The sequence below is a fragment of the Dendrobium catenatum genome, unplaced genomic scaffold (genome assembly GCF_001605985.2).
Source record: "Dendrobium catenatum unplaced genomic scaffold, ASM160598v2 fragScaff_scaffold_970, whole genome shotgun sequence".
In the NCBI taxonomy this organism is placed as follows: domain Eukaryota; kingdom Viridiplantae; phylum Streptophyta; class Magnoliopsida; order Asparagales; family Orchidaceae; genus Dendrobium; species Dendrobium catenatum.
In genome coordinates this window covers 66,486-80,262 of record NW_021319432.1, presented here as the reverse complement: position 1 = coordinate 80,262, position 13,777 = coordinate 66,486, and the positions used below count along the sequence as shown (strand labels likewise).

The 13,777-nt window shown below is 35.6% G+C and overlaps 1 protein-coding gene across 1 annotated transcript; it reads right to left on the bottom strand.

Moving 5' to 3' along the window:
• Positions 1-601: 601 nt before the first annotated feature.
• Positions 602-10,250, bottom strand: LOC110111249. The gene is made up of 7 exons (XM_020843026.2): positions 9,569-10,250; positions 5,622-5,792; positions 5,368-5,466; positions 5,114-5,209; positions 3,241-3,381; positions 2,833-3,138; positions 602-1,231 (listed from the first exon to the last, which is right to left on the bottom strand). The coding sequence occupies exons 1-7, from the start codon at positions 10,043-10,045 to the stop codon at positions 968-970; spliced, it is 1,554 nt and encodes a 517-aa protein (XP_020698685.2). The 5' UTR covers positions 10,046-10,250; the 3' UTR covers positions 602-967.
• Between the last annotated feature and the right edge of the window lie 3,527 nt (positions 10,251-13,777).

The following is a 13,777-nucleotide window of genomic DNA, read 5'->3' as shown; positions in this document are numbered from 1 at the left end:
AATTTTATTGACCATAAGAACACTTGAAAGCTTACAGCCCTGCAAACAAGTTTGATTTTGTAAACATAGCGTATGGTTACTCGAAGAATTATGAATATGTTTGGAATAATTTTTTTATTATTTTAATTTTTAAATTGTAATCATAATTTTTATTTGGCTATTATTTTTTTACTACTTTTAAAAAAAGTATGTATCAAAAATTTTTTTTTATAATAGATTTTTAAAAATTCATGATAATTTTATAACTATCTTTAATAAAACTTGGAGCTGCCCCAAAAAGACTATATAACATTTTATTTATTTTATAATCATCATATCATTGGCTCAAGACCAGCTTGAACAAAGTCACTAATTTTAAAAATTATTTTATAAGCTTGAACAAAGTCCCTAAACCCTAATATTTTTGTATGACATTAAGATTTTGATGTTGTATAAGTAAATATCAAATTTCAAAATGTGAAATATATAAATAAATAAAAATTACGTGATGCATATATAATCCCTCATTAATTATATAATCACATGTTAGGCTTATTTAAGATTAATTTGAGAAGTGATTTGAACTTGTTAGATTGAAGAGAGAGAAATAGTTTTTTTATTGAAAAAAAAATTCTGAAAATGTGTCTAAATTAATTTAGCATAAACCAACAAGTTAGAGTCCTCATGATTGCAAGAAAACAAGGGAGAGGAGGTTTGAACCTCTCAAATAGGAAAAATTAATCGGTGCGGTCACCGAACAGCGTTCAAAGGCGAATAAGAACGTGTCATGTCATTTTTTTGCTATGTTTCGCTTGATACCGGATGACGTGGCGCGTTCTGATTTGCTTCTGGACGGTTCAGTGACTGCACAAAATAATTTCTCCTGGCAATAGCTACATTATACATACAAGGAGGGCCTTGGGTGTGAGATTGCAGTTGTCAATATCTATACAATACCCAAGAACTACAAATTTAGACCACTAATGCTTCAAATAAAGGTTCTGCCACACAAAACGAGGGAACCTGAAGCTATTCTCTGCCTCTGCTCCCACATCTCTACAAGGAGGTCCTCTCTTCGCTGCAGCTGAAGATACTCATCCATGTCAAAGGAAGAGCATCTTTCTGGGACAATGGAGTTGTTCCTCTGGCTTTCAGCTGTAGCAAGCCTGCTTATATTAGCTAATTCTCCAGAAATGGCACGAATTCCTTCATTGCTTTCAGGGCTCCTACTCCCACTAACACTATCTAAATTCTGAAGCAGAGCATGAATAAACTAGTCAGACTCAATACAGAGAGACTAAAAGTACAAGTGAAAAAGGGAAAAATTTATTTGGTGCGGAGTTCGGGCCTAGCTCTACGTCCGGACTCCAATTAAATTTTGAGAAGTATAGCGGACACGTGGATATTTAATTGGATTTCATTTTTTTTTTTGGGTCATTTTATTATTCATCGTGGCATTTCCCTGCTCACAAAGCAAAAGCACAATAAAAGGACAACAACAAAAAAAAGCGTAGGAAAAGTGCAACAAAAGCACAGTGAATTAAACATTGTAAAATTCTAGAAAATTTTCCTTACAAAAGAGTGCAGTGAATATCCACGTGTCCAAATTTAATTAGAGTCCCGAAGTACAGCTATGTCCGGACTCCGCACCAAATAATTTCTCGAAAAAGGGAAGGTATAGCTAGGCTAGTAAAATGCAAAATGCAGCAACATTGACTGGGAAAACCTGTAAATGTATTCGCATGAAATGTATCCTCTGTCGTGATGCAGAAGAGGGGGATTTAAGGTTATAACAATGGTGAAAGCAATTCATTATCACTGGTTTATTCAAACTCTTCAGTTTTAGCTTAATGAATCTTCATCCTCTATCTATTCCTGTTATGTGTTGTTGTAAACATATTCTATGCATATCTTTTTAAACAATTTTTCTATGTTCCCTATAGGTCTACCCTATGATGCACCGACATTTCTCCTCAAAGAGGCGTGCAGTGTCCGACACCGTATCTGACACGACACTCGCCCGACACTCTTCCGACACGTGTCGAACACGCCAAAAACATGTCCGATTAAAAAAATATTAAATTTAAATACAAATTGGACACGCGTATCTTAAATATTTTATGAAATTTTTTTAAATATAATTTGTTGTATTTAGCGGGATTTAAACAAAATTTCTTATTTCTTATCCACAACACCAAATCAACATCCGCACTTAATACTCATACATCGAATATTCTCATTTTCATTTCTTTTTGGCAGTGAAGGTATTTTCATCTCCTCTCTCGGTGACTAATAAACGGCATCAACGCCTGACTCTCGATATGCTAATACTAATCATTTTAAGCACAAATTCTAGTTAAATGACTTATTATTTTTAAATTATTTTTAAAATTATACTTATTTAATTTTTATACACTATTTTTTAAATATAAAAACTATAATATCGTGTCCAACCCGTGTCTGTGTCGTGTTGCCGTGTCTGTGCATCATAGGGTCTACCCATTTTACATCCTAAAGTCTTCAATGCTAACTAAGCTATTTAAATAATTGGTGCATTCTCTATCTTTTTTATATGGTTTCAAATCATCTAAATTTATTTTTCACTATCTTATCTTTATCAGGATTCATATCATGATTGTTCGAAATGACTCTTAATAGGACACAATAAAGAAAAAAGATTCATATAGCCTACTCTACATGGTGGGATAAAAGCTTGATTTTGCCATTGTATCTTATTTTTACTAAGCAATATTACTAAGAAATTGATTCCAACAGATCGTTTTCATGATATAAAGTATCAATTACGAGACAGAAGAATAAAAGATAAATAATCTGTGGTAGAGACACTGATACCTGCTTAATGGCCGTCTTACTTTTACATGGTGAAGGAGAGGAAATAGTACTAGCTTCCCACTGCAACCACGGAAAAAGGACACCATCTGTCTCAGAAGGTAAAGAAACAGCCCTTAGTAGATCGCTGTGCATTCCTGCCTCATCATTATTAATGGAAACGCCCAGCTTAGTAGTTGATCCTGCATCACTCCTTTCACCTTCAAAGGATGATAAGTCAGTATCTTCCACATTTGATAAAAAATCCTCAAAGTATCTTTCAGCCTCTTCGTCCAGGCATTTTGAAATCCTTACTTTGTCATTGCTTCTCTGATTCAAAAATCAAAAAGTGGAGAGAAGGCAATGTTATCACTTGCACCCAGCGCCATAAAATTAGTAATGTAAACAGTATCTCGCTTAGAAGACGCTCACCAGTGAAGAGGGTGATTGTTTTGCCGGCTCAGCTGTTTGTTTGGGAGATGAAAGCAACTCTCTCACAATTTTACAGAGTTCTTGACCACGTTTCTCCTCGACGGCCAACGCAGCTAGCAAATCCTGTTTGCGTTTCTCGGACTGCGGACGTTGAAGAACTTCAGCGAAATTAATAGAATACTGTAGAAGACGAACATATGGTACAAGTGCTGATCACGCAGCTTTGCAAGCAAATTACATAGGCAATTAAGACAAAATGAAAGTTAGCAGCGTCAAATCCCAGAAGGGTCGAAGTTTAAACAAAGGCGAGGAGCCACTTTAGGATTCAAGTAGATGGTTTGAGTGGTTCTGATCTTTTGGGCTCTCCGAGTCCAAATAAAAGACATTTAGTAGTGTTGATACCCATAAGCACCAAGTTTAAAAACAGCCAGGAACTACTTTAGGATTTCAGCAGACGGTTAAATGTTTCTGATCCTCTCTCTCTCACACACACACATATAACACAAATGAATTGTTTTTTACTTATCTCTTAGGGCCAGTCTTCCTTTTACTTCTCATCTAACATTTAGAAGCATGGAGAATTTGGAGGAATAAAAAACCAAGATGGCACCACAAGGGAGCGAAGTCTATTCTGCAATCAATTAGAAAATCAGTTGTGGCTGATATCTCCACATTTTTTTCTTGAAAAACCTACAATGAAACAAATTTTGATGCTACTTTTTAGTAGCCAAAATTTCTTCATCCTTCATCAGTGATTCTTTTGAAACGAAGGGAAAAGAGGTTTCATCCGACATTCAAAAGAGATTGGTGATGCACGCAAAGTTAAGAAAGGTGTTGGCCATGCAGATGATATCTCTACCAACAAACCTCCCGCATTGTGTAGCATGAGCAACTTTCGACACCTACAACTAGCCATAAATGAGAGGAAGAAAGATGCATGGGACAGCTAGGAAGGAAACGAGTATAATTATAGTGGTGGAAAAAAGTAGGATGATAAGGGCTCTTATAATAAAGGTTTCAAGTTGTTTAAAAAGTTTATTCTCTTGCCCTTTGGAGATGGAAAATTAATCATATACCCAATTTGGGTCGCCCCATTTTTATTGTCGACTCATGAGCAAAGCAAATAAAGAGCGACCTTAAATTCTAATATAATTCAAGCTCAATGAGTCAAAGGTTCATATATCAAGTTAAAATAAGTGAGGAAAATCAAGTTTGGTTTCAGGATAGTCACACCCTAAACCTGGAATTTTTATTGGATCAGATAACCTGATGTAGAGATACATCAGGTAACCAATAAAAAAATATCACATGCACTTACTTTTTGTTTAAAGCTGAGTGCTTTTTGTTTAAAGTGCATGTGGCATTTTTTTATTAAGTACCTGATGGATCTCTACATCAGGTTACCTGACCCAATAAAAATTCCTAAACCTGAGAGTCCATTATTCCGCTATTCTTCGCCCCCTCTGCAGGCCCAATATGTATTTCAAATGCTAATAAGATAGTTTAGGCATGGAACTTTACATAATTATCCCTAACAACTCAATTAACTGCACAGGCCTAGACTTTATAAAGGCAACGATATTATAAAGGTATTATTTAAGCATCATGATATCGTTCTTAGCTTACCTAAGTCAATGAAGTCCCTTGCTTCAAGTACAATATTAAAAACAAAAAGGCAAGACTGAATTTCAGTAAGAAAACCTCACAGTATAAGGAAATATAAATATCATGCTCTACCTCAAAGATGTCAAATCGAGTTTGTATGATTTATAACAAACAGTTAATCACTATAGCGAGTAAAAAGGAAAAAAACTAATGCATGCTAGTATAAATCAATTTTAAACAAAATTTAAAGTCCATCCGGGCAAAGTACCTTTTCAAGCTCCCTCAGCTCTTCTACCAAATTTTGTTCTTTGCTCTTATTTTCATAGGATCTGAACCCACTCCCATCCCTAGCAGGGTGATCTGTCTGAAATGTGGAATATAACATGTAGAATTCTTAGGAAAAAATAATGATAAGGATTTTTCTCAAAAAAAGAAGCAACAAAGACTGTGAAGTAGTTTGAACTCCACATTTCCATGAATATCACAACCAAAATGAAGCAGAATCTGTGGTTTTTCACTCACCTTTCCAAGGTTATAAACTTCTCGTATTGTCTTCTCACTCACACTTAAAGTTGAAGGAACATCCTGTGCTTCATCATCAGTTAAGGATGATGAATGACTCTGAAAACACCAGCAACACATTTAAATGTTTGAAAAGTGTAAATGCACACTATAGAAGGGAAAACCTCCCTTCCTTGGGAAAATACGACCAGCCAATACATCCAGCATGATGAGGCAAGTTTTAAGGAATGCCACTACAGAATGAAGGCACTTACCGAGTAGCAATCCTGTGACTGGAAGAAATCCTTTTGACTCATTGACCTTTCAAAGGCACGATCTACACTAGCTTGCTTAGACAATGAAGGCTTTTGAAGGCTCCCACAAATAGAATTCACTCTATTCTTGCTCATGGATCTTAACTTATCAGTTTTATCATCCTGCAACCTCTGAAGGAACAAAAAGGGAACAGACATGTCGAAATAATCAATAACTAAAACATAAGTAGACCAAAGTTTGTCTGGTACCATTTGCATTTGGGTATAAAATTGGTAGTATAACTCAGATGATAGGAATATCAGACTAGCCAAAAAAAAAATTAAGCAAATTAAAAATCTGAGTCATCCAAATAAGGATGGCCTTTTAAAACAATTTGAACAACAAAACCATGCTCCTACACTAGATTAGCAGACATGAAGGTTTCCAACACACATAGTATCCAACCCATTTTGATGAATAATAATCCAGTCAACAGAGCAATGAACAAAAGGCAGTTGTGTTAGGTACGTTATAAAGCATGCAATAGCAAGTCTAAAGCAAAACTTTAAAGCATACAGATACATGGCTTTTGCACAGATCATCTTTTTATATGACACATTTCTCCTTTCCAGTAGGTAAGGTTATATGAAAGATACAAATAATTGAATTATTTTCCTACCTTAATAATTTCCCCATTTTAACCAATAAGAAGACAATTAATATGCTGGGGCAAACTGCAAGGTCTTTCAAGCCTCATCCAGATAATGATAGGTTCTGTCTACTATTAAGGGCAAGTTTGATCCTAGCTCAAGCCAAGTTTAAGCTTGCATATGTAGGGGAAAAAGCAGGCGTGATAACATCAGTACAATCGAGAACAAGCAAAATAATCTACATGGAGAACAGCCGAAAACAAGAGACAATAGATTTACATGTTTGGGAGATAATCATCTACATCCACAATTGCACAGAGTTGTTTCCAGTAGTTTTAGAGAAAGTACAAGAATATAATATTTGCCCATTCAAAATATTTTTCCTCGTTTTTAACTCACAAGATTTTTCCTCTCTTTGTTCTATTCTCATTTCCCTCTTCTTCTCTCTTTCCAACTCCAATCTCAAAGCAAACATACCAATAACTTCCAAATGAAATCAATAACAGATGAGCATGCATACACACACACACACACATATATATATATATATATAACATTTTTCTCTTTCCTTAATTGAATTTGCCACAACTCCAACCTCATGTAGATTACTACATCAAACAATAATGGGCGACCCATTTGTCCTGCTGGCCCTTGCACCTAACAATCAGCTAACCCCCGGCCTCTTGCCATTGTAAATTGTCGACTTAAATCACTAACTCAAATCGCAAGCCACCTACTCTAACCACTCCAATTGAGAACACATATCGCCACAGACCTCTATGATCAAATTCATTGTAACTCCACATGTCAAGACTGCCAAGCTCACCTCAAGCCAAACCCCACCACCCATTGTAATCTACCTCTAAAGATCACCACATCGGACCGTGCATGTCTCTAAATGTCAAAATCAACGAAACAACTTTGAAGCTCTTGTTGGTGGATGCTATTTTGGACTTTGAGCCTCAAGAAATCAACATGGAAAGTACAGGATATTTATTTTATTTCAACCCAAGCACTCTATCTTAGACTTAGGTTTAACCTAATTTATAAGAATTTGAAGCAATAGCATATAACAATTCAATGAAAATTACAAGGCTTGATTTGAGATAACTTATTTGGTAATAAATACAAATCCTTAAATAAATTTCAACCATAAATCAAGACGTTAAATTTTTACTTCTCCCAAATTTTTAGGAATTATTCAAATTAAAAATATGAATTTAGATTAGGAAAATCAAGGCTCCATATCTTAATAATCTCACATTTGGAGACTAAATTTCCAATGTGTTAGCTCATAAGCAGTAAACCTAGCAAATTCTTAACCATGTATAGCCATCATGCTCTTTTATGATCATAAAATGTAATTTGTCTTGCAATGCCCTCTTATCCTTTAGTAACTCTTTAACAAACCATTTGTCCTGCACTGCTCTTTCTAAGTTCACCAACATTTCTAATGGCTTGTGTTCGTGCATTGATAGACTTATCTTTGTATGTAACAATCTAATTAAATACAACATTTACTCCTAATGATCTGCTAATATTTTTTATTCCAAAATTGATAGGCAAGATGATCCACTTCATATCCAAACAAAAAATAGCCAAAGGATTCCACATGCATATTAGAAAGACAACTAAAAACCCTTAAATGAGAAAGGTTTACATCTTTGTCAGTCCTAACTCATTTAACTAGTTTACAACCCAAAGAAACTGAGTGTCGTCTATTGATCAAATAAATTACAATACTCACATCATCTACCTAAAAAGCCTTGAGAAATCAAACATACAACCTCATGTTCCTAAATATTTCATTTAGAATCTTGTTCAAATGCTCAGCAACCCTCACCTACAATGTTGTCATTAACCATAACCTATGTTATTGTTAGCGTACAATGTCTCTAAATTCTTAATTGTAGTAATATCCCTTGATATCTAATCTCAAACACTTGATCTTTATACCAAACACATTCCCTATTTGACTTTTCTATCTCCAGATATAAGCAAACATAAGATATATATTTCATAAATTTATAGCATCCTAATGTAATCATCAATGAAGGCGACATAGTACAGAGAGCTAATAAGAGATAGCACAAGAGATAGTCCCTAAATATCAATGTATACAAGTTCCAACATCTTTTTATTGGGCCTTCATTTAGCCAATGTGAAACCAACTTTTCATAGGTATAAAACTTTAATAACACATCATTAAGTCGGCATTTAGCTCTCTTCCTCATTGACTCCATCATCCCTATTGCAACCATGGGAGTTGTCTGAGATTCTACAATTTTAGGTGAAATTTTGGCAGTTGGGATTATGAGATAAGGTTATTGTGAATTTATAGACAAACAATAAAATTCAAATCCTTTAGCACTTTTGTCCAACTAGTTTTATGTTCTTTCATACAACCAAAGAAACCAATTCCCTGCAATTTCTATCTTTCTTGTTTGGAGATTTTATAAGAAATAGTGAAATGGTAACTACAGCTGAAGAAAAGAGCTAAGGAATCCTACAGAAAATGCATATCAACAAGTCACGTCATAACTCATATCAAAAAGCCAAATTATTTTTTAAGATGGAAACATGGATGCATAACTTTTTATCTTTCTCTAATTTAAGGCAAGCATAAACGCTTATAATAGGCTTTTTTATCATGTTATTAATGGATTTGGAGTATTGCATTCTAAAAAGTCCAATTGTCCATTTGATGTCATGATATAGAACCCTTTTCCATTAATCTTAAATAATTTTCTTATGAAATACAAACTCTTGGTGACTAACAATTATAATTGCTAGATGTCCAAGCATGTAACTTATATATGTTTAAGGGATTATTATTATTCAATATTGGTTGAGAAGCAAGTTATTCCTAGATATAATAAAGTTATGATTGTTGGATATATCATACAAAAAAGGGATATAGATGGGATATCACTTTAAAATGGAAGATAAGCGAGTATAGCTTAGTATAAAAAATAAAGATGAAAGCTTAAAGATAGATTTTATAAACTATAAATGCTATATTATATGAATCTAAGAGCTAGAAAAAAAGTCATATATAACTAAATTGAATGTGGGAAATATGAAATTGTTGAGATGGAAATGTGATAAAAATAGAAAGCATCATGTGAGTAATGAAAGAGAGCTTGAAGTTGGGTCTATTTTGCCAAACATCTTAAGCTGAAAAATACATTCAAGGAAAGAACATATGTCCCACTCTTCATGGACAAAAATCCGATACCATTCCAAGGGATTTGAAAACATTTGTATCAGTTTTTACTTATCAAAAAGCCCACAACTCGGAACACCAACCAATTTACCTCCAATTCGCTGAGTCGAGATCGAGAAACTGAAACAGACCGCCGCGGCCTCGAATTCACACTACTACCAGAAACGCTCTTCCCCTTTGACGCCGCACTATCAGCACGATACCTCGATACCGACCTTCCTCTCCGACGAGAAGACTCCGTCTCCGCCATCAGCCTTTCCCCAATCACCCGGCGACGAGATCGACCAGCCACAGGAGTAGCATCTTCCTCACACTCCTTCGCCATCGCTTGAAAGAACTCGTCCGCGAGATCATCAAGACTGGTATCAAGGAACCCAGAACCCCTCACCTTGTTCACAAACCTCCCTCTCGGCGTCTCATACTCATCAATCTCCTGCGAAGGAGGCGGGAATCGGCCGGAACAGCGGCTCAAGCTCCTCGAACGGCGGATACAATTGAACGAACCGGCAACCTCCGTACTGCCATTGAAGGGACGCCGGCCGTTCGATCGGAGTGCCGCTGTCGCCATTTCTCGGAGAAAATCGTTGGGATCTCAGGGGATCGAATCCCAGCAGAGAGGGTTCGAATCGGGCATTTTGAATGCTTGTAGGTTACAGATTTGGTAGCATAACGGACAGAGTGCAGTAGAAAATCTCACGCGAGGGAGACGACGGAGAAATTCAAGAGCGAATATCCTCACGCTGCTTTCAGGGTTATTCGGGTTACTTTCGCACTGAATTTAGCGGGCACCGAGTACATATATTAGCATATGCGCGTGAGGTTAGCATAATTTGAAGGGAAGATTCGTAAGCAATTGTTCATAAAATTGCTGAAAATTACGTTGGTGCCATTGATCGCAAACACTGAGGCGTTTCAAAACTTTTTTTTTTTGGGACATTTAGGCCATTTAAGGCAAACTCACACATACAACGCATACACATGGACTCGAACTTTGGATCTCTTAGTTGGAAGCCTAAGCTCTCAACCAATAGGCCAAGAAGAGTTGTGTAGGCGTTTCAAAACTTCAAAATTTTTTTCAGTCTGCCGACATCCGGTCATGTGAGCTGAAAAATTACTCAATGAGGACATCATACGGTGTTCCGAGTCACATAAATTGGTACATAGTGGTATTGGATGGCGGTTTCGAGCAAAAAAATGACGTGATGTATGCAGATTGGTCTCTGAATGCTGTCCGAGCACAAAATAATCTTTTCATGTGAGCAATAAAAATTGGAATTTTTTTTATTTAACAATTTTAATCCTATTTTTAAAAAATAAATGATATATTTATAATATAGAAAAATTTTTAAAATAGTCTCCACACAATTAATGTATGATCAATTTAATCTAAAAGTATCATATTGCCCCAATTTAATCCCTCAATTATATAAAATTGATTCAAATTTGTCATTTTTTAAATTATTATATAAAATTAATCTCAATTTATTCCCTCGACTGCACAAATTTGATCTCAATTTAGCCTCGAATGAACAATTTTGGATTAATTTTATATAGTCGAGAGACTAAATTGGAGAAACGTTATATATACTCTGAGATTGACATAGTCATATTTGAACAATTGGGAGACAATATGTTCAGGGTTAGCTCATTAAAATTTGAGCGGATCACAAATCAATTTTGAACAACTAAAAAAAAAATAAAGAGTAAGGTCATTTGATTATGATAAACCAATCCAAATTAAAACCAACGAAAACAAAATCCATCTGATTCCAGATTAAAATCAAACACAGCTTAACTTAATCAGATCAATAAGTTTATCCTTTCCAAATCTAGCACTTAATCATCTCATTGTACTCATATAAAAGCCTTCTAAGAAAATCTATCAAGCGAGGTAGGTGAGGAAAAATTATTATGAGAGGATGTCGAACATGTCCGGATGTCAATCAAGAGCCACCACGTCACGTAATGCACAGTGCATTATGTGACATGGCAGCTCATAATTGACCGAATGCGTTCAGCATCCTCACGTAATAATCTCTTTAAACTAGGTGGCTGCATACTTTTCCCCTCTTGCAAACCATAGTGCACAAAGTATATGATTGTTGTGATCAATGCTAATTTTTTTTCATCATATATTCTATTGAAAAATGCTATCGTAGACCATCATCAAGAAGTTTATGATACAGTAACAGCAAGAAGACAAAGAGAATTAATAAGGCAGAACAGAGAACGTATTATTTCATGTCCTCTGTTACAGGTATAACACTAGTATATATAGACATTTGTGTTTCAGTGGTACACGTGTATAACTGTTATTGGAACTATTTGTATACCAGCTGATGTGGTATTATTTGAGTTGTGCTTTATCTTCTAATAATCCCCCACAAACTGATGGATTGGGAACAATCATCAGTTTGAATCTTAACTCTTGAAACCTTGGAGTGGTTAGCGGCTTTGTAAGAACATCAGCAATTTGATCAATTGTACTTATTAGTAGTAGCCGTATGTTGTTGGTCTGAATTTGATCGCGAACGAACTTATGATATATCTCAATATGTTTCGTACGAGCATGAAAGACCGGATTGTTTGTGATAGCTATAGCCGAGGCGTTGTCGCAAAAGAGATCAGATGACTCATTATGACTAATATCAAAGTCATTAAGAAGTCTTTTCAGCCACAGTATGTCTGCAGTAGCTGCCGCTAAAGCCCTGTATTTAGATTATATCGATGATCTTGCCACTGTGGTTTGTTTCTTAACAGACCAAGATATAAGAGTCTTACCAAGAAATGAACAGTAGCCCGACGTTGATTTTTTAGAGAGTGGATCTCCTTCCCAGTCAGCATCGGAGAAGATTTTTAGTTGTATATCAGATTTTGTAATAGGCAGTCCATAGTCTTGAGTTCCACGTATATACCTGAGAAGGCGTTTTAGCATATATGTATGATATTGGGATGGTTCATGCATATGCTGCGAGAGAAAATTAACTGCGAATGCAATATATGGACGTGTGAACGTCAGATATTGAAGTGACCCAGTGATACACATGTAAGTGTTTAGATCTGATAGCAAAGGATCAGCAGTAATATTTGTAGGCATTTTGGTACACGTGGGATTAGATAAGGGATTGTACTGAGCTAGTCTTGCCTGCTGAAGAATAGACTTTGTATAGGCAGTTTGTGTGAGAAAATGCTGATATGTACTTGATTTAATCTAAATTTTGAGAAAATTGTGTGCTAGGCCAAGATTTTCATAGTAAATCTTGATTCAAGTTGCTGAATGAGATGAAATATAGCTAATTTATTGTTGCCAGTTAATAGAATATCATCTAAGCATACAAGTAGATATATTCTGGTGTCATCTTGTTTGAAAACTAGAAGCGACGGATCAACCTTCCCCTGTTGGAAACCAAGTGAAACAAGATAATTTGTGAAAGTAGTATACCACTCAGGGGCGGAACCAACCTTAATTCTTAGGGGGGGGGCAAAATTATAAAAAGATAAAAAATATATATTTATAACAAAATTCAAACAAGATATTATATTGCAATAAAAATTACAAGCTTTTGTTGACCTCATTTTTGTATGAGGTCACTTGGACCAATCTTGCCCCTAAATTAATTCAATTCCCAAATCAATCTAAACTCTAGGATTCTCCTAGATCCAGACCTTAGGATCTACCCAGATCTTTGAAATCCAAACCAAAATTCAAGGCTAAAAAGGGAAGTCCTAAAAGCCTTTTTCAGCAAATTTTCAAACACTTCAAAAACCAATCAAATGATATCCGATTTAGAGTCTGTCAGTTGCATACTGATGGGACATGTCTCTGGAGGAAACCCTCCAAATTTGAGCCCATTTCGAGGTCTCTAACCTCAAAAACTAAATCAAAATCCAAAGGCTGTAAAACCTTCAAATATTTACAGCCTATGCCCCTGGACCTATCACCTTGAAGATTCTGACCTTAGAGCCTTCACCAAAGCCTCTAGTCACTTCCAGACCATTAACCCTGATATGTTGAACAATAAACTGAATTTTTCTGGACTCATTTCAGCCCCTAGTGGTCATGAGTCCAAAATGACCAAAATACCCCTATGGGGGCTCAAATAGTGATTTCAAACCAAACGACCTCTAATTTGCTTGGAATAACTTCCAACAAGTTTCAAATGCCATTTTAAACCTGTCTGACCCATTTCCAGCTCTTGAGTCAACCTGATTGACCAAGTCAACAGAGTTGACCCAAGAAGACCCTTAAGGGTTCAAATTGGGATTTTTACCAAATTGACCCTTTCAAACCCCGAAACCA

Bases quoted from the DNA above. Each gene is read 5' to 3' on its own strand.
- LOC110111249 (XM_020843026.2), bottom strand. From the start codon at position 10,045: ATGGCGACAGCGGCACTCCGATCGAACGGCCGGCGTCCCTTCAATGGC. The intron at 5,467-5,621 runs GTAAGTGCCTTC...TGGTGTTTTCAG, and splicing joins AGTCACAGGATTGCTACTCG to AGTCATTCATCATCCTTAAC. The intron at 3,382-5,113 runs GTACTTTGCCCG...CAACGTCCGCAG, and splicing joins AGCTGAGGGAGCTTGAAAAG to TCCGAGAAACGCAAACAGGA.